At 42.3% G+C, this 27050-nt stretch overlaps 1 protein-coding gene across 1 annotated transcript in view; it reads right to left on the bottom strand.

Annotated features, from left to right (window-relative positions):
- NRXN3 (neurexin 3) overlaps window positions 1-27050 on the bottom strand; it is a 1627094-nt gene that overhangs the window by 1021021 nt on the left and 579023 nt on the right. Inside the window, exons 6-7 of the mRNA XM_064486155.1 lie at window positions 22372-22673; window positions 16203-16364 (exon numbers count right to left, since the gene is read on the bottom strand). Of these exons, the coding sequence (XP_064342225.1) occupies window positions 16203-16364; window positions 22372-22673 (464 nt within the window). The remainder of the gene's footprint in view (window positions 1-16202; window positions 16365-22371; window positions 22674-27050) is intronic.

The raw sequence follows: 27050 nt of genomic DNA, 5'->3' as shown, positions 1-27050 counted from the left end.
GGACCAAATAAATGGCAGTAACAGCTAATATTTACAGAGCACTTACCATGTGCTGGTACTGCATCATCTCATTTGATCCTCATTAAAAACTCTATGAGGTAGGTACTATTAAAAAACCCCATTTTATGGACGAAAAAACTGAGCTGCGGTGAAGCTCACTAACTTGTTCAAGGGCACGTAGATAGTACGTGCTGAACAAAAATTTAAATCCGGAAGCCTGCCTCCAAAGTCTGACCTCCCATACATCATACCATATACACATGCTTGGAATTCAGAAGTGAGAGAGACCCACAGTGATCGGTCAAGCATGTAGCCATGAGGTGATGAGGTGAGTCCCAGAAGAATGCGTAAGAGTCAGAGAGCAGAGAGAAAGGGTGACATCTTGGCTGGGAGACCCAAATAACGAAGTTTTAGAAGCAAGAACTCAAAACGTATATTTAGGATAAGATGAAATAGCCATTCTGGTTAAATATAGAGAAGAAGGATGAGGAAGTGGTGACAAAGTTGGAGCCAGACTACAGAAGGCCAGGAGGGGGAGGCTGAAGAACACACGCTCCTGGTGGGCACTGGATGCTACGGAAGAACAACACAGAAAGGAAGGTGGGGCAGACAGCAGAATATAGAGACGGGCAGAGAGAACAGAGTGGGAAGACTCACCGTGATGCCACCACAACAGGTGGGGTACAGGGCAGAGGCAGCAGGGAGCAGATGGTCCAGAAAGGGAAGAAATGAGTGGGAAGCACAACAAGGGGACTGTCAGTGGGACTTCAGGCTGGTGAAACGAGGACAAAGAGGAATAAGGGGCATGGGAAGGAAAGGTCAAAGCTCACCCTGAGGTTTCCCACTTGAGTGAATGGGTAATAACAGTAGCGTCAGCTGCTCTAAACCTGCTAGATTACACATAACCAGGCCTCCAATCTTCTACACTTGACACACCGTGCCTCCTCTTGTTCTAGAGAGCATATGGGTCATCCTACGGGAGTTTTCTCATCATTCCTTTCTTAAACCTCAAAGCCATGCTGTGTTTCGCCTCTTTTCCTACCCTCTCTGAGAAAGAAGCATTCTTTCTCTTCCTGAGTTTAAAAAGGTGCAGGTCAAGGGAAGGGTTTCACATAAGGATAGGCTAGACGAGTGAGCTCAGAAATCTGGAGGGACATTTTGTCCTCTGGAATAAAGGGAGAGGGAAAGTCAGCCTAGACAGGATACAAACCACAAATGAAGACCCTGAGGTGGAGGTAAGCTTGATACCTAGCTTAGACTTTTTTAAGAAAAGCCAGATGTCTAATCACAAACATTTTGTTCCTCTCGCCACCTCTCTCACTGAGCCATAGACAAAATGGTATCCCTGACATTTCTCTTTTTTTATTGAAGTACAGCTGATTGACAATATCGTGTTAGTTTCAGGTGTACAGCTTAGTGATTCAATATTTTTTACAAATCTCCCCTCCATCGAAAGTTATTACAAGATAAAAGCTGTAAGTCTCCCTGTGCTGTACAATATTTCCATGCTGCTTACTTATTTTATATGCAGTCATTTGTATCCCTTAATCCCAGACCCCCAACTTGCCCTTCCTCCTTCCCACTCCCCTCTGGTAACCTCCAGTTTGTTTTCTACATCTCCACCCTTGTCATTTCTTGAACTGGCCAAACTTTCCCTTGTCTGGGGTCCTTTTGTCCTTTCAGCTTCCTTTGACTGAAATAGCCTCTCCCAGATCTTTGTGTGGCTGGCTTTTTCTTACATTTTAGGTCCCAGTTTAATTATCACCTCCTCAGAGGGCCCTCCCCTTGACTACTCAGTCTAATAATGGATACCCAGCCTCCATGCCACTCACTATTCCATTTTTCTCTTTTATTTCCTTCATGCCATGTATCATTACTTTAAAGTATCTTAATTAGGTGTTTACACATTTACTATTAGTCTCCTCTAAACCATAACATGAATTCTATAAGCTCAGGGAACTTATACATGGTCTCGTTCACCACATTCCCCAACACTTAAGAGATGTGATAAGAGAGTAGTGACCCCATGAATACTTCTCTCATGAATAAGTGAATGAACGATATGCTACTGAAAAAATGGATATAAGCAGAAGTCGGAAATTCAAAGCAATAAGTCTATTACTGATGTTCACAAATATTTATTAATTTTTGAAGAATATTTTCTATATATTCATGTGTCAGGACCTATGTTTAAAGGGAGTACTCAGTCTATAAAAATTCTAGTCCCTGCCTTCCAGAAGCTCATACTGTTGGGGAAACCTATGAACACAGATCATTAAAATACAATGTGGTAAGAACTACAATAGTGCTTACGATGCAAAGGAGTTAAGAATTGAGAGCCAGCCGTGAGCGCATACAATAAAGTGCTCCTAACTTAAATGAGGCAAAACCAGGAAACAATTCTACTCAAGTGCAGACGGTAGGTATGGTGCTTCGGGGTGTGGCTTGTAACTGTTAAGGGTGTGGAGTAACCTTGAGAAAGAGAAGATGGGAGATACCTACAACTCTCCAAGAAGCTTTTCATTGAAAGTAAGGAATGAGCTAAGGTGCAAATTCAGCAGGAGACAGGATCAAGAAAATGATTTTGAGTTTGTCTCTAGCTGAGGGAATAGAAAACAGATGAAGAGGAGATATTCCAAACTGAAAAGGGAGGGACTCCTTAAAGGCGCTAAATCTCAAAAGAGGCTAAAAAGAATAGCAGTTATACCCAGAGAGTAGAAGGAGAGCTCACCCTATGAGGCAGGAGGAAAGAAGGTAGCAGTAACTACCTTTGAAGGTAAATCTAAAAGTGGAAGGAGAGAAGTTTAGCAAGTATAAGCTAACGCATTTCTATTTTCTCCGTGAAGTATGGGATAGACCATCTGTGGATACTGGCTGGTGAGGGAGAAGCTAGCGGAGAAGGGAGGAGCAGAATTTTATCGGCTGATAATTGGTGTGCAAGGTGGCTACCCTATGCTACATCTTCAATGATTTGTGAAGTGAAAAATTGGTCCTACTACCTCTCTTGAAACTTATGCAGAAACTAGTCGTGGCACACTGTCCACATGGAGGATGGAACACAAGGTTACAAAAGCACATAACACTAGTGTTAGAGTCGTTTTGCATTTGCAAAGCAATTTTTAAAAACATTTGCTAATTAATTAGCTCAATGATTACTTTATCCCTGTAGGTATATGTGTACAAGGACTACTTTTTCTGTCTCCTTTGAGGCATTTGAAGACACAAGAGATTTTGTCTCAGTGGGAATGTTGTGGTAGATTACATTCGCTGTAAATAAGTGACACTTTTAGAAAGCAATGAGTTCCACTGGATTTATCTTGAAGAGAAAAAAAAAATGGCAAAGCTAAATAAGAGACTCCCAGAATTGGACTGAAAATTCATAATAAGCCTAAAAGGTAGCTGTTCCTCTTCCTGGATTTCTGAGGGCATCGAAGGCAAACAGCTCCAACTTCACAGAAAATACTGGGCTGGAACAAAAGTAAAGATGTGCTGCCCATCTCAAGACAAAGGTATTTCACTGCTTGGCATTTATACCGGAGGAGCTACTTCCCACTCAGGTCCCATAATGAAAATCATTCCTCCATTAACAGGTTGAGCAATATCAATTTGCCCAGTCAGAGTGGGAAATCAAGCAAAAACTGCCTCCCCCTTAGAACAATCAGTGGCAAGGTGAAAGCAATAGGGAATTGTAGCCAGTCTCCCAGCAGCACATTTTTGCTTGATTAAACGAAGTGAAGCCTCTAAATGGGAGTGAGAGACCATTCCCTAGAGTGGGTTTCACCACAGAATTACCGACCTTTTCATGAAAAGCTTTATCCTTTTCTTCTCCACCAAGTCCTTTGATTGATTTGGTAGTGAAGCAGCAGGAGCCAAGATGGTGGCAGTACTTACATCTGAACTCCAACGCCTGCTGTGTGACCTGGGCAAGACTTTCACTATCTTTAAATTCAAATTAGTAATGATAACAGAGTTTACCTCATAAGTCTGTAGGGAGAATTAAATTAGGGAATATATATAAGGCACTTAGCCACAAAGACACATACTTCACATGCATTCACATCTTTAAGCACTCAGTAACTGTTATCCTTTATTGTTGGTATTATGATTATAATTGCTGTGGTTATAATGGTTTGGGAGATGATGCCAGTGAAGATCTGAGGAAAGAAAAATAATTATAAATGACTAATAAGTGATGGCAGTGGCTGGGAACCTCAAATCCTACCACAAGGGCAACCCTATGAGTCTCGATGGGACATGTATGATCAACTGACTTGGAGATTCATCAGGGAACTCTTCAGCACAATGAACCTGGTCTAATTAATCAGTCTCAGTCTTGCTTTCCAGAAGGCTCATTCACTATAGAGCTATAGGGTTTTATGTTTAGAAGGAAACTAGAAAATCACCTACTCATTTGATGCTATAATCTCCTCTACAACCTCCACAAAGTGGTTGCCCAGACTGAAGGCAGCCTCAGACGGCTCTCATTGAAATATCTTCCTTGTGAGGGTCAAGATGGTGCAGTGGTAGGACCAGGAGTTCACCTCTCCTTGCAACTACAATGAAACCACAACTGAATGCTAAACAACCATCGAAAAAAGTCTGGAACCTAGCAAAAAAGATCTTCTGCAACTGGAAACATAAAGAGGGAACCAGAGCAGGACGGTAGGAGGGGTGTGCTCGTGAGGCTCCCCAATTCAGGTCCTAGTATTGGGAAGAGAAGGAGACCCCAGGACATCTGGTTTTGAAGGCCAGGGGGCCTTGGCTCTGGGAGCCTCATGGGACTGGGGGATACGGACGCTCCATTTGCTTTAGAAGGGTACACAGAAACTCATGTGCACCCGGTCCAAGGGCAGAGGCAGTGATTTCATAGGAACCTGGACCAGACCTGCCTGCTGGATTTGGAGGGTCTCCTGGAGACATGGGGGATGGCTGCAGCTCACTTAGGGGACATAAAAGCTGGTGGTGGACATTCTGGGAGTGTTTATCTACATGAGCTTTCCTGGAGGCTGACATCTTGATTGGATCATAGCACCAAGACCTAGCCCCACCCAACAGCCTGTAGGGAAGCTTCAGGCCAAACAACGTACAGGGTGGGGACACAGCCACACCCTTCATCAGATTCCCTAAGCCACAAAGGCCTCTAGACACAGCCCTACCCGCCACAGGTCCAGGACCAAGCTCCACCCAGCAGTGGGCAGGCACCAGCTCCTCCTGCCAGGAAACCTGCACAAGCCCCTAGTCCAGCCTCATCCATCAGAGGCAGATACTAGAAATAAGAAAACAATAATCCCAACACATAGAAAGACAGATATGAGGCGGCAAAGGAGTACGACCCAGGCCAAGGCACAAGGTAAAACCCCAGAAGAAGAAACAAGTGACGAGGAGACAGGTGGTTTATCTGAGAAGTAGTTTAAAGTAATGATGGCCAAGATGTTCAGAGAACTCAAGAGGAGTACAGAGGCACAGAGTGAAGCTTTTAGCAAAGAGTTGGAAAATATAATGAATATCCCAACAGAGTTGAAGAATAAAATCACTGAAATGAACAATAAACACACCAGAAGGAACCTAGAACAGACTAAACGAGGAAGAAGAATAGATCAGCGAGCTAGAAGACAGCCTGGTGGAAATCACTACTTCAGAACAGAAAGAAGAATAAAAAGGAGTGAGGATAGCTTAAGAGATCTCTGGGACAACATGAAGCGCTCTAATATTCACATTACAGGGGTCCCAAAACGAGAAGAGAGAGAGAAAGGACCTGAGAAAATTTCTGGAGAGATAATAACCGAAAACTTCCCCAACTTGGGGAAAGAAACAGTCACCCAAGTCCTGGAAGCGTAGAGAGTACCACACAGAATCAGCCCAAACAGGAACATACCAAGGCACATAGTCATGAAATTGACAACAATTAAGGATAAGGAGAAAATATTAAAGTTAGCCAGAGAAAAAGCAATGAACAACATACAAGGGAACTCCCATAAGGTTATCAGCTGATTTTTCAGCAGAAACTCTACAGGCCAGAAGGGAGTGACACAATATATTTAAAGTGATGAAAGGGGGAAACTTACAACCAAGAACACTCTATCCAGCAAGACTCTAGTTCAGACTTGATGGAGAAATCAAAAGCTTCACAGATAAACAAAAGCTAAAATACTTCAGCACCACCAAGCCAGCTTTACAACAAATGTTAAAGGACCTTCTCCAGTCATCAAACCATAAGAAAAGAGAAAAAAAGAAGAAAGAGAAAAAAAAAGAGAGAGAGACCTACAAAAGACTGCTTTGGCTGTTCGGGGTCTTTTGTGGTTTCTTATAAATTTTGGAATTGTTTGTTCCAGTTCTGTGAGGAATGTTGCGAGTATTTTGATGCGGCTTGGGTTGGATCTGTGGATTGCTTTGGGTAGTGTGGCCATTTTGATAGTGTTGATTCTTTCAATCTAAGAGCACAAGAAATCTTTCCATTTCTTTGTGTCATTTCAGTTTTTAGACTATAGGTAACCTCCTTGGTTAAGTTTATTTCTAGGTATTTTGTTGTTTTGATGTAATGGAAATGTCTCTGCCAGTTATAAAATTCTGGTTTTCGAAGTGAAAAAAATAAGTGAATGAGGGGCCGCAAATGGCAAAATATCCTTCTTTTCTATGGGTGAGTTGTATTCCATTATATATATATATATACTGCATGTCTATTATCTATTCAACTATTGATGTGCACTTAGGATGCTTCCGTATCTTAGCAATTATAAATAATGTTGCTGTTAATAGCAGGGTATATGTATCTTTTTGAGTTAATTCTTATTTTGTGGTTTTATTCCTTTGATAACTATGTAAGTTCAAAAAGCTAAAGCTCTAAATGTTCTTACAAACAATGAGCAGTACAAATACATAAATTAAAAAATATATGTGCAGTAAAAAAAAAATCTATCAAGCCATGAAAGACATAGAAGAAACTTAAAAGACGTATTACTAAATGAAAGAAGCCAGTCTGAAAAGGCTATAAACTGTACGATTCCAACCAAATGACATTCTGGAAAAGGCACAGCTACAGAAACAATAAAAAGATCGTGGTTTCCAGGGGTTTGGGGTTAGGGAGGGAGGGAGGAATGAATAGATGGAGCACAAGGGATTTTTAGGGCAATGAAATTATTCTCTATGATACTATAGTGGCAGCTACATGTCATTATGCATTTGTCAAAACTCATAGAATGTACATCAAGAGTAAATCCTAATGTAAACCATGGACTTTGGTTGACAATAATGTGTCCATGTTGGTTCATCAATTGTACCAAATATGCCACACTGATGAGGGATGTTGAGGGTAGGGGACTATATATGTGTGGGTGGGGAGGGCTATGTGGGAACTCTGTATTTTCTGCTCAGTTCTGCTGTAAAACTGAAAATGCTCTAAAAAAATAAAATTTATTAAAAAAAAAAGAAATATCTTCCTTGTACTTAGTACGCAGCTTCCACTCATTTGCCCTAGATCTTCTTCTTGAGGATGTTTAAATCTATTTCCATAAGACAGTCCTTCACATATGAAGACAGCTCTCAACCCGTGGGCTCAGGAATCTTTCCCTCGGGTTAAACCTTCCTGGATCCATCACTCAATTGTTTTTTTTGTCAGACTTCTGAGCGCTGTTAATTCTTTTCATAGCTCAACTCTAAACATGCTCTAATGTGTCACTTAGTCAGCTAAACTTCTAAGTGCTTATCATCCAGTAACCACATTATCACATAGTGGTGGTGATGGTGGTGTTGATCAGTACAACATACCAAGCATTTTCTATACACCAAGCACTGTCCTAAGGGTTTTACATTTATTACCTCAGTTAATACAACAACCCTATAAAGTAGGTATAATTATTCTCCCCATTTAATACATAAGCAAAGTGAGGTGCAGAGGGTTACATAGCTTTCCCAGCGCTCCACAGCTAGTGGGAATATAAGTGAGCTTTGCAGCCAAGAACTCTAGCTCCAGAGCCTGCTCTCTTAGCCAACAAAGTATACCATAGGATTGCCACCTCTTTTGTTTTCATATCTCTATTAATTCAGCCTAAAAACATGGAGACTCATGATTTCTAGCATCCTCAGCTCCCTGTCACTCACAGAGCTGATGAGCATGTGCTCTTCCCTTCCCTAAACTCCCTAAATATAACTGCTGAGTAAGACGAAGCATTGTGACATCCACTTGAAACTTCCACGTCAAACAGGCCCATTTATCAGGACCCAGTGGTACGTTTCAATAGTTACTCCTTTACTGAACAGCTTTTACATCAAGTCCCTTTTTCCCCATCTTGTTGATGAGGACATCACAGAGTGTGTCACCAAATACCTTGCTGATATTGAGCTACGCCAGCTAGTGCACCGTACTTTTCTGAGCTTTAAGCTTAGTAACAATATTGAGTGGATATGTGAGTTTAGTTGCTGTGAGATGGCTTGTTTTTAGTAAATGACTGTGGTTCTCTTTTCTCTTCTGTGGGCGCATACATAGCTCTTGTTAATAATGCAATCCAAAATCCTTCCCAGACGCCAGTAAAGCTCGAAGGTCCACAGCTTGCACTATCTATATTTTTTCCATCTTTAGTCATTAGGAACCTCCTCCATTCTCTATGATTTCTCAAAAGTCACCAACTGGATTTCAAAAATCTTTTTTCAAATTCTCTCTGTATCATTCAGCTACATCAAGAAATCTGAATTAATGCAGAGTTCTCTAACAGGCTCTGATATTAAATTTCCTAACTGTGTCTATCTTTTCCTGGCCAAAGACCTATTTTCCTGTCAGAGAAGACGGGTAAAATGGGAGCGAGGAATTCTTTCACATCACTTAGGGTTCTGTTGCAAATGACAGAAAATGTAGCTCATGCTGGTTCAAACAAAAGAATGTATTCAGATGGGGCTGGAAAGCAAGAGGTAGCCTAGTCTGAGGAACATTTGATTCAGGGCCTTAAAATGTCACCAGGACTTAGTTTCTCTCCATCTGACAGCTCTGCTTTTCACCTTCTGGCTTCAGTTTTGGTCCCAATATTGCGGCAAAATGGTGGCCAGAAGCTCCGTTTTATACCATCTCAAGTTGTAGCTCAAAGGAAGGAGAAGTACCTCCCTACAAGATATAAATAAAGTCCTGAGCCTGAACGTCATTGATCCAAACTGGGTTAGGTGCCCAGGCAGAGGAACGGACGTTCCCGATTGACTTAGAGCTCACATGCTCACCAAGGGCGTCAGGAATGGAATCAGTGCCCCTAAATCACTAGACTGAGAATGAAGGAGAACAAAAATCAAGAAACATTAATCAAAAGAAGGGAAGATGAATACCAGGTCTCTAAAAAATGATGACCATATCTTACTTCTCCATCAATAGCCCATCAAATAAAAGTAGCAAACCACTCTTTAATATCTTCTTCCGTCATCAGCTAAAGAAGCTCTTTCTGTTTGTCATGGCACTGCAACCCTAACCGCCCTGGAGGCTTCAGCCCTCTGGATACTCTTCCTCAGGTACACACTGCTTTCCTGTAGCCGTCCTGGGCTACAGCCTTCCCCCTCTGCGAAATGAACCACACTCACCACACATCCCCAGTAGCTCAGGTTTTATTTCCTCTTCCTCTGTGACACACAATGTCATCCTCTCCCCTGCCCCTTTCAGCTCCTTGTAATCCAGAAGGTAGTCTCTTTTCAAGAAGATCTAATTTATCCACTTTACAAAAATTTCATTCTTAAACTGAATCACATGACATTGCCAATATCTGACCTTTTCTTAACCCATAAAAATGGCAACTTCTATGGTCAACCCATTGGCAGCTGCTTAGACATAATTTCTCTTTCTTCCCTTCATCTGCTGCCTTCTTCCATTTCCCAGCTTCTGATCCAGGTCTATAATTCTTTCTGCCTTGTTGGAATCTTGTCGCTCTTGGACTCCTTTTTGTATTGGTCCTTCCATTCTGTCAAGGCATTCATCCCTCCAAGCCCACATGCTTTTCTGCATATCCTCCTCAGAGTAGGAAAATAAATTCTGCCTTGCTATCCAACTTGTCTCTTTCTACATTAGAAGTTATTCGCAATAATGTGCATTTGGTTTGGCCGTGAAAACTATCCTCATTTCACAGATCAAGACATGGGTGTCCAAAGAGCTTGTACGGTTTTCTAATTAGTACCAGAATTGGATCTGGTAGACAAGTTCTATTTCAGTTGCCCTTTTTTATTAAGCTACACTGGACTTTCCTAACTTCTGAAGTTTTTTAGTTGAAGAAAGACCAAACAGCATTAAGTGGTTCCTTGGACACATCTGATCAATCTGGTCTCGTTTAGTAACATAAACAGTAACAGGAGAATTTCCACGGTGCTTTACAGTTCAAAACACCTCATTTTTTAAATCCCATTTGCTCCCATCATAAAAATGCCTGAAGTAAGCATTATTATCTTGTGAAAAAAAAACTGAGGCTAAGAGCATTCAAGTGGCTTGCTAAGAGCCTTTAAGCTGGTAATGAATAAGTCTAGGCAAGACTTAAACCTTGAACTTGTGCTTCTAAAGTCAATCCTCTTCTCATCTTCCATGCTGACTCTAAAACCCTCACTGGACCTTTGTTCACTCTGGGACCACATAGTATTCTCGGTACTAGGGAAAAAAAGGAATTTTTAGGCTCAATACATGACCTAAATCTACCTGGTTATGGACAGAACAATTTATCACCCCCTGAAAAATCAGGAAGAATACCAAAAAAAGACTATGAGAAGCACAGAGTTAGGGAAAATGAGAACAGAGGGGGGAAAATGTATAATGAGTGAAAAATAAAACAATGCAAAAGAAAAACCAGAAGAGAAATTGTGATCACACAAGAGACAGCAGCAAAAGACAGTGAGACAGGATAAAATAAAGTAAGTACATTTAAAAAATAAAGCAACAAAAAACACATTATCCCAAAGCCCGCAGGTGCCAGCAATTCAAATAAACGTATAGCAATTAACAGAATTAACACAGCCTTAAATAGCTTGGCTCACCAGATGTGGACTCCTATCAGGGTTCTATAAAATGTAAAGTTATTACAGATTAAACCATTAATCATCTGTTCAGAGACTATCTCTGGCTGCAAAATCCCATTCGGTTTTAAATGGCTAATAATCACAAAGGGATGTGGGATATAATGTGCACAACAATGTTCTACCCAATCCTTTTTGCTTTAAATATGTTCTCCACCCTCCCCATTTTTCCCACGTTCCTTCCTCCCCACTAAGAGATGCCATGAGAAAAGAAAGGTGAGATAGCCCAGCAGGCCTCAGAAGTGTCAGCAGCACGGGACTTCTCCGCGGGTAATGGAGAGCCAAATAAAGAGCCAACACACCAGCAGAGAAGGAACAGGCTGAGGGGAAAGGAGCACGGTGCAGAAAGAACCAAATCAAACGACACTGAAGACCCCAAGACACAGGAGGGTATTTCGATGGGCTTGAGTCAGCTCCCTGGTCCTGGTGACAGAGACACTACCGACGCAACTCAGTGCTGATTTGACTTTCTTCTACTACACTGTACTTCATCCAACAGTGATGAGATTCAGAGAGGCACTCTCCCAGCCCAACACTAAAGCCAACGGACCAGCCTTCCTGACGCTGCTCCTCAACTTCCCAGGAGAATCTAAATCAAGTAGAAGCAGTAGATGGACCAGCTTCAGTTCTCAAGGGATTTAAAGCCTGAGGGACAAGTTGCCAATCTGACTATGTTATTCTACCACTTAAGATCCTTCAGTGGCTCCCCATTACCTAAAGTCCACAGGTAGAGTGTGAAATAAAGCTCTCTATGACCCAGCCCCTACCTAACTTTGCAGATACGTTTTCAAAACTCCTGATCTTATACTTGTGCCCTGACACCAGCAAGCTGTTTGTAAAGTTCCCGCACAGATGCCATGATGTGCCCTGTCTCTGTGCCTCTGCCCATGCTGCCCATCGTCCCAGAGCACCTCTGCTTCCCTGTTCATTTCTGCTTGTCTTCAAGCCTCAACGTGAGCATCACCTCATCCACAGAGCCCTCCTGAACCCCACCATATTTTAAGTCCTTCTCAGTAGCCCCACTGAACCTGTGAATGCCTCTTTGGGGCATTAACTGCTTTTCCTTGAAATTATGTTTGTATGTCTATCTTCCCCACTAACTGTGAGGTCCTTAGGGCGAGAACTGTGTCTGATTCGTCTCTGCATCTTAGCACAGTCCTTGGCATACTGTAGGTGATCAGCATATACCTGTGGATCTAAATTCCACCAGACTGTGGAGCTCCTTGAGGTTAGCTCGCTCATTCATTCATTCATTTCAGACATGCTTCTTGAGTGCATTATTTTATGCCAGGGACTCTTCTAGGTGCTGAGGAAACACCTGTGAGCAGGTGTGGCCTCTGTCCTCAGGGAGCTCACATTTTAATAGAAGGGAGATTGACGGTTGTCAAGCAAATATTTAAAGGCAACAAAGTAGGTAATGACTGTGGGTGGGTGGGATGGGTTATCTCTATTTCAGTGAAGATGAGACAAACCTCAGAATAAAGTTGTTCCCCCCCCCCCAGATAGTGATTTGCTAATATGGGAAAAACAGAGATACCCATGTGCTAATGTATATTCGCTTCTGCTTACATTAATAGTCACAAACCGTTTTAGAAGATGCATTACATAATTCTTGATCATAATTATTATAGCAAAACACCATTTTTATATTTATGTGTGGTTTCACTATTATGTTTATTATTTCATTTGTTCTTAAGTAGAACACAACAGAGGTCTTATCATCTCCATGTTACGCGTTAGGAAACTGAGACTCAAATACAATCAGCGGCTTATTCCAGACCATACAGCCAGTAATAAAGTTGGTGTTCCCAGCCAGGTTTTCTGATTTTAAAACCAGTATACTTTTCACTATACTATGATGCCTCCTCAAAGCCTTTTCAATCCCATTTTTCCCACAGGAGATTCCAACCCATTTCTTTCAGTCTCACTGAGCCTTTTCATGTAATATTTCTGTCATATCAGATAGCTGGGGGTTCCTGAAAGATTCAACTACTGTCATATCAAGATGTTCTTCAGTGATCCCAGGAAAGTCACATGGCCAAGAGCGCCTAAGAGCATTTATCCAAAAGCTATTTTCTAAACTTACAAATAAGTGATTTCATTAGGCAAATATTTACTGAGAGCCCTCTAGGTGCTAAGAACCACCCTAGGAGCTGGGGACACGACAAGAACAATAAGACAGACACGTTAAAACACAAAAATGTGAAGAGGAACAAGGTGCAGACTTTGGGATGTGTAAGTGGACACAAATCTTGCATCGATAACCAGGGTGTGCAGAGTACGTCAATAATTGGATGGTAACATGGACACTCATTGTGGCTTCTACAGTGGAATCACATTAGGAGCCGTGCACACAAGTGAAATCCATGGTCACTGACTCAAGAGTGGAGCCAGAACTTAACTTTCAGGTGTGAAGTAACTGTAGTTTCAATGATGAAAACTACCTTGTGCCACACACAAAGTATCAGTGTTCTGGAACAGAAACCGCATGGTGTCTTTACCACGTCCCCATTTAAAACAATGACACATAAAAGTGCCCAGCTCAGTTTAAGGCAACTTACAGCCACAAACAGCCACAGAAGACAGAAAAGGGAAGAAGGAGTTGGGAAGGGAAGAAGGCTTTGTAAAATAATGCAGACTGTTCTAAGGGGAAATAATTAAAGCGGGTAAGTGGGATTTCTCAAGGAGCAAAGTCCCAGCACAGCTGGAAGCTTTTGCTGTTTACTGAATTGTCAAAGGCAAACGACAAGAACAAGAGAAGAACTTCCCAGACCTGCACACAGAAAAATGAACTGTAATGATTAAATGGAAAGAAAGAATATGCTGGGATTTCATTCATCTCAAAGTTGTCTGTTTAAAACACTCAGACAAGTAAGAAAGCCTCCCAAGTCCCTTAGAAAGACTGTATTATATGTGTAAAGGAGAGGAGGGGCAACAGGTAATAAAGTTCTCATTTTGTCTACCATTTCCCCCAGTGTTTTGGACTTTCTTTCTTTTAGCTTAATCTGGATTTAAATGCTGCTTAGCGACTAGCTAATATGCATATATTTTTATTACTACTACTGTTATTTCTGTTATTGTCACTGGGTTTCAGATCTGTTTTTAATTTTTTAACTGCCACTTTTCACAGACTTTGAAGCTGTCTGCTATCTGGACTGTGTGCGTGCGCACGCGCGCGTGTGTGTGTGTGTGTGTGTGTGTGTATTTTGTTTCATCAGAGACAGCTGCATGTTTTTATGAGGCTTGTTTCAAAACATTCAGGCATCCTTCCTGATGGATAGATCTGTGGTTGAGAAATTGCTCCTTTGTCTCAAAATACGTAATTCAGAGATGGTTCAACATAATTCTGGGCAGGGGAAGATTAGTCCTAGAGGACACCCCTAGATCCTGTCCAAGAGAAACTCCATGCTCAGGGCTGTTTCCCTACAAAAATGGATGAGCCCTCCACAGCAATCAATGCCTCATTCATTCCTGAGCCACGTACATGGTAACACAATGCTCCTGTCTATTTCTGATGAGAGTGCAATTCCAATGGTGTGTGATTTAACAGTGTTTAAGAGTCTTTCAGGGTTCATTAGACACTGCGTAGTTTATACCTTTATTCTATCCCAATGGGAGTAAGTCCCAGGGAAGACGTGTGCTGTGCCTACTGCACTCCGTCAGGAACGACCTGTGGAGTCCCTGTGGCCAGCAGAAGCCTGGGGAACACCCGGCAGGGAGAGAGAAATGCTCTATGAGTTCTCCTCCGTCATTTGTCCTTTAGACCAAGAACAATACAAAGCTGTAATTGGATTTTTCCCTCCTTTGTCGTGTCCCTCCTTCCGACCCCTTCCTCTCAATTCACACATGGTTTATTGCAGCAAGACGCAGCTCAAGTACCAATTCTTCTCCAAAACTGACTCCCACCTAAAATGTATCTCCTTCCTCTACTCAATTAGAGCATTTCGTCTGTTGCACTGAACACACAAGGTCCTGAGCTATAACTGTTGGCTTTCTGACCTCATCTCTCTCCCCAGATGATCAAGTCTTCAAGAATGGAGAGCATGGCTTGCAAAGGGCCATTAAGTTTAGTTACAGCACAAAATAAAGGTACCCCATGATTATTTGAGAAGTGTATCCACTCAGAAAATACTTATTATATACCTGCTCCATGCCAGGTATCACAGACTCAGCCTGTCTAGAAGCGGCTCACAGCTGAGTGGTGTGGATGAACGCCCGTGTGATGCCATCACACATGTAACTGATGTTCAACAAATTTCAAATAACCATAATAAGAATAAAACATGTGCCCTGAGACAAGGCTCATAACATGTCACAAGGGATCTTTATCTACGAGAAAGAACACTGTTAGCTTCGCAAGGAATTTCCCCAGGGAAATGGTATAGGTCTCTTAGGCAATCAAGCTTAGCTTAGATTAAACAAAAAAGTGCAGTGTACTCCTCTGATGACACTGCATGCTGAAAGAACACTAGCAAATCAAGTCTGATTCTTTTTGCCTCAACAATTGACCTTAGAGATTGAACTTACACTTGACTGAAGCTCCTTTGCTCTCAGACAGAGGTCTCAGTGTATCAGCTACAATAGTAATAAATGAGTAATGGCAAAGCCCCACTGCTTTCTCACAGCTGCTAGCTTTCAGGGAAGGGGCGGGGGGGGGGGGAGGAAAAAACAGTCTTCTGGGCCTTAGTGTTACATTCTGAGAATTCTCCTTCATCTCAGATAATGAGCCTCTTGGGAACACCAAGCTTGGCAAAGGTAATATAACACATATGTTATGTTTTAGACAAGAGACAACCACACACTGAGCCACTTTTAGCTAAGGCATCCCTACTTGCCAAAAGCGCAAAATCAAACTTTATAGACATCTAGTTCCTTGGGACTTCACAGTCCTTTCATCTGAGTTATTTCATTTAACTTACAAAGCACAGCTACTGTGGGATCAGGTTCCCCATTAGTTAGATGAGGAAACAGAATCACAGAGCACTTCAGGGGTGAACCCAAGGTCATGCAGCCAGCTTAAGCTGGGACCACGGCCTAGGGCCCTACTTCTGAGTCCAAAGTCTTTCCCACTACAACCTACGGCCTCACAAAATAGATCAGAGGACAGATCCAGTCACTGACCTGGGAATTTCATTTGTTCGTAGACAGTCAGTGCACTGAATGGCACGGGTGAACTTTACCTCTTTAAGGCAGCCCATGAAGTTGTTGCTGACGGGTGAGCCTGGCAAGTCAGCGGTACTTGGGCTTCCTCCCACGTAGAAGAAGTCATCCGAGCCCAGCATGGTGTAGTCCTCTTGAGTGTAGCCCGTCGTGGTCAGGATGCCATCCACAGAGATTGTCACCTGGTGGAGGGACACAGGGACAAAAAAAAAATCCCAACAATGACCTTACAGTCCTATCAAAATCCAGGGGCTTCCCCTACCTGTGGCATCACTTTCATTGAGATTTGGGCGAGGTATGCTTTCTAATTTGGTTTGAATTTTGGTATGTGCAGCCAAGTTCCATTTTCTGGTCTGCCTCCCCTGTGGCCCCAGCCTCCAGCTTCTCCCGCAGACTCCTGGGAGTTTGTCGGAGCTGCCAAGCTGAGCAACTTGCTCTACCCCGCGCACGCGTCACTCAGTCAGGCTAGAAAATGGAACTCTCCTCAGACGGCATCCCTTGTCTCAGTTCATTGGTTAAATGACCGTTTATTTTTGAATGATTGTTATTTATGATGGTAGTGAAAAACAGCAAAGGAGACATCTGACAATGGGATTTGTTCGGGGGTTGGTCTTGGGTTGATGATGGGTTTTTTTCTTTTTTCTTTTCTTTTTCTTTACTTTTTTCTTTGTTTCTTTTTGGGCTCACACCACGCTGACAAACATGCATTCAGGGGGGGCGGGAAGAAGGGTCTTGATTTTGGTGAGTCATGGATGATGCATCCCATGGACTCCCAGGACACTCACCCCCGCCCTCCCTTCACTGCCACCACCAAAAGAAGAAATGACCCAAACCAAAAAGGCAACGCTAACAAAAAGAAAGGGAGGATGAGGCATGAGAGCCAAAATAATAATAACGCCCATGGGGGAGAAACAGCACCTGTACACCCTACACCCATAAAAGGAGCACAGGGCAGAGAGAAAAGACAGGGCCTCAAAGCGTGCACACATCGTATGCTGACACACCCATGCGCAAATTATCCCGAGCCAAGAGAGAAGGCAGAAGAATAAAAGGGAGGGAAGTGGGACAAGGCAGAGGAGAAAAAAAAAAGAATCAAAATCCACTCCACACTTACATGCACTAAACCAACTGAAAAACAAGATGGAAGTGGAAAAAAACACACTCAAAACTAAAGGGTCGTCTTTCCCCTGCCTGCCACCTCCCTAACAAAAAAGAAAAGAAAAAGTCCAAATCCAACCCCAAAATATATGAAGGATGAGAGGAGAATGAAGAAGAGTGGACACAAAAAAAAGAGAGAGAGAGAAAGAAGGAAGTGGAGTTGGGTTGATGACTGGCAGGTTGTTAGTAATGAGGAGGAAAATGAGGGAACAGGTTCTGATGCCAATGGGGAAATCCACGAGACAGGAACATGCCATGCAGAGTTTGTACGGGGAACACAACTGGCAGGCTCCCTTTGGCCAAGGTGGGGAGGAAGGTGAAAGAAAGGAAAGGAAGAACATAGGGAGTAGAGTACTTTCCTCCCTAGATCACCGGTGGTGGCTGTGGCCACACAAAAGGGAAAGAAATAAAAGAAAAAAAAAAAAAAAAAAAAAAAAAGGGATTCAGGAAGGGGGAGGGGGGAAAAGAAAGGAGGAAGACACGGAGGGAAGAAAGTCCTTGCTAGACATCGCTATTGTCCCTAGTCTGTAATTTGGAAGTTGCAAAATAAGAAAACAAAAAATACAAATTTAGCTGTAAACAGAGAACATTTCTCTAAAAAAGTTTGCAAAAAAAATTATAAAGTGGAGAAAAGGAAACCATCCCAACCAAATTCATCAAAATATTGTCAGGACAGGTGTATCCCCTTCCATTTTTTTTTAAAAGAAAAAGAAAGGCTTCTATTGAATTCAACAAAAATTTTTAAAAGAAGAAACAAGTCTAAAGAGGATAAAAGAGGGGTTTGGGGAGGAAAAGGGGGGCAACACACGGCAAACCCAAAAAAAGAGACAATAAGAATGATATCTACCAGACAATGTAGTTTGTTTACCATAGCGTGTCCGATGCCTGAGTGCTTTGCGGAAAAGGGGGAAGAAAGGAAATTAAAAATTGTGAACAGAACGATTGTTAATTAAAAAAAACTAAAAACAAAGATGAGTCGTTAGGGTGTTAGTACATTAGTCGGTTAGTAAAATGACACATTGCATGAATGATCTTGTGTTAGTTTTTCAAAAAAAAGGTACCCGACACAGAAAAAGAGAGTGGGGGAAGACAATGAGACCAGGACTCTATGGAAAACCTTGGCATCAGGGCACAGCCAGGCAAGAAGCTGCAGTCCACCTTGTCATGGTAACTCCCCACTCCTTTCAAACCAGACCTCCACTCAGACCAGACCTCATCCCAGTTAGAATCAGCAGCATACTTACTTTCCAACAGCTCTTCTGAATGAGCACTGCCCCCTCTCCCTTCCCACCCTCCATACACCATCCACCTGTCCTGAAAAAAAGACCCCAAGGTTGGTCATTCCACATGTAGATAAACAGAACTGAAATACCAGTACACTGGGTTTTTTTGTTTTTTGTTTTTTGTTTTTTTCACATCTGACTCTGACTAACCTGCATGGACGATCATGACTTTCTCCTAGAATGCAAAGAACTTAAAACGTTTATAGGTCACATTTAATCATGGGAAGGCTACATTATGTAGCTTACTCTGGGTTTCCATAAATTTAAAGATCCATGACCCCCTTGATTTGGTGAGGATTTGTGCAGCAGGAGGGGAACTTTCTCTTCTCTTCTTTTTTCTCAGGTTAGAATATCTGTGCTGTTGGACTGCGTCACAAAGAGTTGGAGGCTTCTTTATTACCCAATAACATTATTATCTTGTTTACTCTGCCAGGATGCCTCCTATTGGCATCATTCTCCCCACAATCCTCTCTAGGAATGCTTTTCACGCTTTTAAGCAATTTCTTGTATGGACAGCAGAGAGGACTGGCAAGTTAAACATGATGGGAGAAGCCCTAAAACTAGTCTCTCCTTCGCAGTTTTCAAATGCTAAATTGCCAACACATCCTGAGCTGGGAGGCTGGAAGACTGGTAATCCTGATTTTCTATCTGTGGCTTGACTGAAGTGGCATAAAGAGGTAAAGCAATTCCCATGATGGCCACGACCTTGGACTCAGGCAAGGTCACCGACCAAACACAAAACCCAAGAAAACCCCAAAGCTCCACAGAAAAGCCTCACTACCTTGGCTGCTAATCCTAGTTATAGTTTCGAACAGATAATCCAAATTCCCTCCTTTAACCAGAACCCCCTAATAAAGCACCTGGTCTTGGCCTTGACTTGGCTCAAAAAGCAGAACCGTGAGTCGATGACCAAGAAAGAAGAAAGAGAGAAAGTTCTGCTCCACTTGGTAATGAATACTCCAGGAAACCCCAATTAAGCTTTCCTCAGATGAATTTTTACCACAGAAGCCATTCAACCTTACCAAAAAAGTAGATAAGATTGCCATCAGCTTGCTATCAAATACTTATGAAGTGACTGACAGTTTAGTTGAAATAGACAAGGGCTTCCCACCCCTTCAAATGGATCCTAGGGAACTCAAAAAGATGTTATAAATGTATTTTTAAAGGGAAAAAATAATCTTAGATGACTCAGTGCTGAAAGGACTGTATTTGCAAAATCAACTCTGCTTTTCTGAGATTTCCCTCTTTCCATAAATTGCATTTGGATGCAAAATTTTGTCAGAATTTCAACGAGGTCCAATTTTAGGTGCACTTTCCCCATGGGATTCATATTCCATCTGCCACGAAATGCCCCCAACACCCTCAAGCCCCAGTAGCCTTGTCTTGAGAGCTCTACTCAGCTGCGTCGCTGGGGACAGGCAGAAGCAGTCACCTCCCCGGCAAAACAGAACGCTCGGCCTGTGAATCATGTGCATGTCACAGCGAGACTAGCACCCAGACCATGGATGAGCTCATAATCCTTCTGGAACATAAGGTGCTTTGCATATTTAGCCACCACCCTTGGCTGGGGAGGACTGTAATCACCGTCTCACAAATGGAAACAGTGGTGGGGAAAAAAGAAAAAAAAGGTTAAATGGCTTGTCCAAGGACACAGAGGGGCACTGGGTCTTAGAACTGGGAAGAGAAACCCTCCAGCGTTGCTCTCCTCTGCTCGCTCAGCCTAAAGCAGCACAACCAATATTTGAATTACACTTTGGTTTGTCCCCATTTTAGTTTGAAGGACTGAATTAGGACCCAATTTTATTTTAGAAAAGTTGTTTTGTGTAGAAATGAAACTGAGCCTTTCTTGGGCTATTTGGAATCATTCTAGAATGGCAAAGAAGTGTGTGGGGTGGGAGAGAGTTAAGAGACACAGACTGGCTGGTGAGAACCACAACCTGACTCTGATCCCAAGTACATGAAAATCCCACCCCCTCCACCAAGTAATGCCTAAAGGGTGTTACTGTGTACCTGTCAGTTAAAACCAGCAAAAGGTCATATTTTACTTTGGTCTAGTCTCTGCAACTCAAACATTTCAAGCCCTTGTATGTTAGCAAGTAGAAATTTGATTTGGGCTCTCTTGGCAGCAGAGAAGGTCTCTCCTGTAAGTTGTGGGGGGGGGGGATGATGAAAGAAAACATCAACAGTAAGATTCTTTGGCCTTGGAAGAAAAACATAGAACAGCGATTCAAAAATGTTCCATCTATGTGTATTGAGATGACTGGGCGTTTTACAAGAAAAAATAAATGTAAGACTTTTGTAAAATGTTAATTTGAGAAATCTATCTATTGTTTAAGCAATACTGTTTAAATCTAATTTTATATCTCAATGTTAACTAATAATAAATTATAAGAAAATTCTTTAAAAAAAAAAAAAGATGATTGGGGACTCTAAGTCTTGCATTATTGCAACTTCACCACAGATAGAACAGAATCTCCAACCAGGTGGCTTCCTTGACATGCGTAAATGTGGAAATGGGTGTTTCTAATATCATGTGTTTCCAATGTGCGGAAACCTTCTCCATTTATTTAGCATTATTAAGGAGTTACATTTTTATCAAAGAGAAAACATATGCAAACACCTGTCAGTTCTTATGCTTTCATGTTCACATTAAAAGGCATTAAATCAATCATGGTGCAGAAAAAAACCTGATAAGCGCCTTCTGGAAATCTGCACCACATTTTCTGATTAATAAAGGATGAATGCTGCCCAACTGGGTTTAGTGACAAATTCACAGGTAGAAAAACTAAGCGAAAACAGAACCAGGAAACGGCAGTCTCAGCAAAGACCTGACTTTTATAGGAAATGTTTTTAATTTTTCACTGATGTGGGCCAGTGACGTATTATTATTATTGTTGTTGCTGTTGTTGTTATTCTTGTTAGCTATGAAATGGAAAACAGCTTCACTTGGCTAAGGCTTTCTGTCACCTGACGGAGTTGCCTGCTTAGAATCGGCAAGCGATGGCAGTTCTCAAGCACGGACAGAACCAGGAAAGGCTGCTCCAAAGTTGACTTTTTTATGTGGGTCCTTCCACTTTCCAGGCCTCCCAGTCAACTGAAGAGTCTCGGAGGTAGAGACCGGGGCAATAAAGTAGGACCACCGCACCAAGGAACAGAGAAACAGAGGAATTCAGAAAGATTCCAGCTAATTCACTCTAAGGCTAGAGGTTAACACAACAACCGAAAGAATAAAAGTAGGGGAAGGCTCAGTAAATTAAAAAGAAGAGAAAAAGAAAGACTTTTTCTGGATGTAATTAAAATTATAGCATCGTGGCAATGGCTAACTTAATTAAAAAGAAAAACATATATTCAAAGAATGAGAAAAATCTACCAAACTGCTGAAACAAAATGCTGTCTCTAATTGAATTTAACAGTAATACAACAAGATTCAAACATAATTAAGACAATGATAAAAAGGAAAGCAGAATAAAAGGAATGAAAGTACTTATAACTTTTATTATCTATACAACTGTATTTCTTCTTAAATAACAAGCACAAATGGAGAACTGAACTAAGAGGAGAAACACATTTTAATAATTTTCCTTGTGAAATTGCAAAGGCTTGGGAGAAAGTTAGACTTTGACAAATCCAAACCCAGACGGTGTTTCTAGCCCTCTCCACGTCACCTGTCACCTGTCACCTGCTTCACAAACTTCTTCCCCAGCCACCTAAGAGGAGCCTCCGGGCACTCTCTCCCCTCAGCCATTACCTGCCGGAGATTGCGTGTCACTTTGACATCATGCCAGGCGTTGTCGTTGAATTTTCCATTGACGGGCTCCACAATGGCCTCAAAGGCCCCGGACCCCAGGTTAATGACCAGCGAGACCGCACCATCCTTCAGAGCCAGGTTGACATAGTCAGCCGACTTGCCCGTGTGCAGGATGAGCCCGTTCCGCTGCCAGGTCTTAAAGGAGAGGGTGATTTCATCACTGCTGCTCTGGATCGGGTTCTGGGACAGGTCGTAGCACAGGTACTCTGAGCCTCGGAAAGTGGCCACATTCTCCTCTCGAGCTGCAGGCAAAGGAGAGAGGGAAGCAGTCAATACTTGACCGGCAAGAGCCAGGTCTATGCAGATACCAAAGAGAACACACACACACACATCCCAGGGCACAGCCCCTGCCAGTGGGCTGACACCAGCACAACACTCCCTCCATCTCTTCTGCAAGACTTAAACCTAAGGACCAGAGAAAATAGCAGAGAAGAAACTGCAGTGAAGTTATGTCCACATGAGGGTAGAAGACCAACACGATGATGCAGGAGAGCTTGCTGCCTTTCCTTCAAATTTTCTGAGAAAAATCTAAAGGGAAATTTTATGCGAAATGGTAAAGTGAGGCTTACGTTGCCTTTGCATCAATATTGGCATTTAAATGCTTGTAGAAGAGCTGGTTCAGAATGTATAATTAACTGTTCTGACAAAGGGTTCTTTAGCTTTAGGTACCTTTTTATTGACCAATAACTAAAAATCAATTACCCTAAAAGATCTGGCTCTGATTTCCATCCATCAATAACTCCACTAACTTTGGTTTCCATGGTAGAGTCCTGAGCCCAGTGGAATGTGACTGGGCTATTAAATAGGAGGTTGGACGTGAGGAAATGATTGAGCAGATGAAGAAAACGGAACAGAATGAAATTTGCTAACATGCTTCGACAAGACAGCAATACCTCCCTTAGACTCAAAGGGACCTGCCACGGAGGTCTCCTGTTCTAGATGGCCTAGTGGGCCATCCTATGGAACATCTCTCTCCAAAGGACCAGGGGTCCCCAGAGCCAAGATGGCATTCCACTGGAACCCACAGTCTCCTGTAAGACCATATTCTAGACACTGGAGTCCTGGAATTCTCTGCCCAAAGAACCCCAAGTCTGTTTCCAGAGCTCGCGCAGGGCTCTCCCCTGGATGCATTTTCTGAAGGCAAATCGTGCTGTCAGTGTACGTCCATCCAGGTCTGAGGGTTAGCCATGGGGGACTGTTTGCACAGGCTTGGACATAGCTTGGCCATGTGGGTTGAGGCAATCATGTGCATGTATACAAGACCCTTGAGATATCAGATGGAGCCGAAGGTGGACAGAGGAGGGGAAGAGGCCACAGGCTAAGGACCAGAGGGGCTGGCTCTCCCTGTGCTAGTATTTCCCAGTGCAGAACTTGCAGAGATTCAAAAACTCTAAATGTGAGCCTGACTTACCATGTAGTTACAAAAGTATATCTGTCAAGGGAAGAGGACAGACTCTATTTTATTTAATTATTTGTTGACTTGATTTATAACTTCAAAACACAGCAGGGACACCTCCATTTGTCCTCATGTCAGGCAGCCTCACTGAGAGTGGCCTACTTCTTCTCAGCGTTGGTCAAAAGCTCTCAAAAGCACCTCCTTGCTGAAACAGACAACACTACAAGTTTAGCGATGCAGCTTCCATTTAAAGCGTGGGAGGAGGGCAGGCTACCAAATAAGGGTGAGAAGATTCTACTTTCCCTTCTAGACCTATAGGTCTGCCTTGTTAACCAAAGCCAGCTCCACCTCGACTTAGGTCCTTATCAAGCAGCACAGCCCTTGGTAAATTAATTAAGACAAAATAAATATTCTCTCATCATGAGGCAAAGGAGTCACTTTCATAATGTGAAGAGATGACCACCCAAGATATACTACGAAATTCGTCTTAGCATCACGACATTGTTAGAACATGAATCCCAACTTCACACCCCAGAGTTAAAGAAGAGATTAAATGTGTCTCATACGTTCCAGAGGGCCTCAAGGATGTGTGTCCACCTGCACATTTCTGTTTGCACACACACATAACTGGTATAAGCAAAAGGGACCTGTCCACCAGTATGTGACCACACTGTGGCTCACACATACGTAAGCAGCAAGTACTACTCAGCATATAACTCACACCGAATGCATTTTACCAAAAATAGCCCCCAAAATCATAGAGCAGAAATTTGACACTATCTATACGTTTGAAATGGGTTCATCCAGTCCCCAAGTGCCCTATTTTCATGATCTCTCCTCTCATTTCCAAAGAAATGGCTTTGTCAAAATTCAACTAGACAAGCTCCTGTTCAGTAGAACGGAGGCGACCCTGATTTAGAGCAGAAGATAACAAATCAAATGCAGTTATCACACTAGGCTCTTTTCCTAATGATGCAAGCGTATACAGAGCCAGCTATTACACCTGTCCTCAGCACCCACGTGGTGTAGTAACGGTTGTCTTCCATAAACATTTAAGTTACACCTTGTGCGCCCACTGAACTGAGATAAATGATCAAGGAGAGGAGTGCCTCTAAAGAGAAGCTTCAATTAATCAGCAAGCACCCTTCAAAGGGACCTGACGCGGACCAGCCAGGCACCAGGGTATTAATTAATGTGCTACATGGTGCTTAATATTTCTCATATAATTAGACCAAGGAGTCTGTCAAAATAGCAAATTTTAGCGCTACAAGGGATTTTAGAGATTGCCTGATTTAATGCCCTTATTTTATTAAAGAAGAAACTGATGACTAGGAATACGTGAGTTGCCTAAAAGCACACAGTTAGTCCTACTCTGGACTTCCAGTGCCTCTGTTCTTTTCTCTAAATATCAGTTACCTTTCTTTTTTGCCCGTCACTCTGGATACGTCCCACGTGCCTACTCTGCCTCCCAAACGGCGTGAATAGTTCCACTGAGCCATGCGTTGATTTATAAGCCATCCCAAAACTTGAATAAATGGAGCAAGAGGCCTATTTCCCCAGCCCCACATAAATCACACTTACTCACCAAAAGAACTGCTGCCCTTTCACCCCTGGAATCTGGGTGTGTTTATTAAAACAAACAAACAAACAAACAAAAAACAAAAAACGTGCTTTATGTGGAAGACCACAGAAGAACAATGACATCACTACAGAGACTATCATAGTAAATGAGAAATAAAACCACTTTGAGAAAAAGCGTCTATGTAAATCACCCGCATATTTACGCTAATACCCGTGCAAATTCTTCAATGAAGATTTTATGTAGACTTGAGAGTGCATTCCTTTGCAAATAGCTAACAAAAAACTGCTGCGACAGTTCACAACCTTCCCAATCTCTTCATTCAGTGATGGATTTTCCCAGTTTGCCTTCTCCCCAGGCTGGAGGAGCTACCAAGAGCAGCACGACCTCAGGTGCTGGGCATCTCCTTCACGTGTCAACAAACAACAGACCACTGAAACCTACTCTCTGATTCATATTCTAGGTAAGCAAAGACATGTCATTTCTAACTCATGGGATAATTTCCTCCTGACTGTCCTGGGAAGAGGCACTGGCAGTGTGTGACCCAGTCTTTAAAAGAGCAAATAAGGGGCTCGTGAGGAGAAAGAGTGAGGACCTTGAAGAAATCATTCCTCTGTATACGCTCACAACTGGCATTTTTCTCCTAAGATCCCAATCTGTCTTAATTTCCTTGCAGGAGCTAAAGCGCGAGCATTTTCTTATCACCTTGAAAACCATACTAAGTTGACGGTGAACGTAACTTAAAGGTCCAAAACCAAATAGTGACAAACACACATTTCTAAGCCCATTCAGTTCTCCAAACTCTCCATTAGAAAATGTAATACTGCCCCAAATCTGTTTTCTATACTTAGTGCTTACACTGAGGAGGAGGTTGAAGAGACAAGGCAGTCACCTTGTACGTATTCAAGCTAAGTAGGTAGAGAAAATGAACGCAGGGGATTATGCACCACAGTACACAACAGCTTAGCATAAAGACACAGCAGGGCAAGAGGGTGGGCACTGACACGGCTAATGGACCGCTCAGGTTCTTTTAGATTATATCACTCCAAAGTTTACAATCAATTACGTAAGTGTTAAAAATGTTACTCTCACTGCATGAAAAGCAGGAGTTCAACTCTGTATGACAACAAATCATTAACTCATTATTGGTAAGTGTCCAATTGATTAAACACTAGACACAATCTAGGTGAATATAACTCGATTTCTGAATCAGCCTGTGTAAGATACATTAAGCACTGATCTTTCAAATGGCTTGTTAACCCAAGGACTGATATATACGGAGCATCAACGAGCATTTACTCAGTGCTATTTTCCACTCTCTCCCCTCAGAAAACATCCAACTAGTGACTTACATAATAGTAACTATTTCTCTGAGATATTCCTGAACAGACTAAGACACCCTGTGTAATATTTTTTTCACTATGCCACCTAAGAAGAGATGCACATCACTGCTGAGTTAGGCCCGTGGTTCCTGATAGCTTGCTGTCTTAGGCTGTGAGATCAAGAAAGTTGGACTTTATTCTGAAGGTTCTGAGGAACCACTGCATAATTTTACTCAGAGAATGGAGGGTCTGATTCATATTTTTAAAATATAAGATTATGCAACCCAACTTCTGTTGGGCTGAAAGTGACCTGGAAAGAAAT

Source organism: Camelus dromedarius, chromosome 5, assembly GCF_036321535.1.
Source record: "Camelus dromedarius isolate mCamDro1 chromosome 5, mCamDro1.pat, whole genome shotgun sequence".
In the NCBI taxonomy this organism is placed as follows: domain Eukaryota; kingdom Metazoa; phylum Chordata; class Mammalia; order Artiodactyla; family Camelidae; genus Camelus; species Camelus dromedarius.
This window is presented reverse-complemented; position numbering and strand designations above follow the sequence as displayed.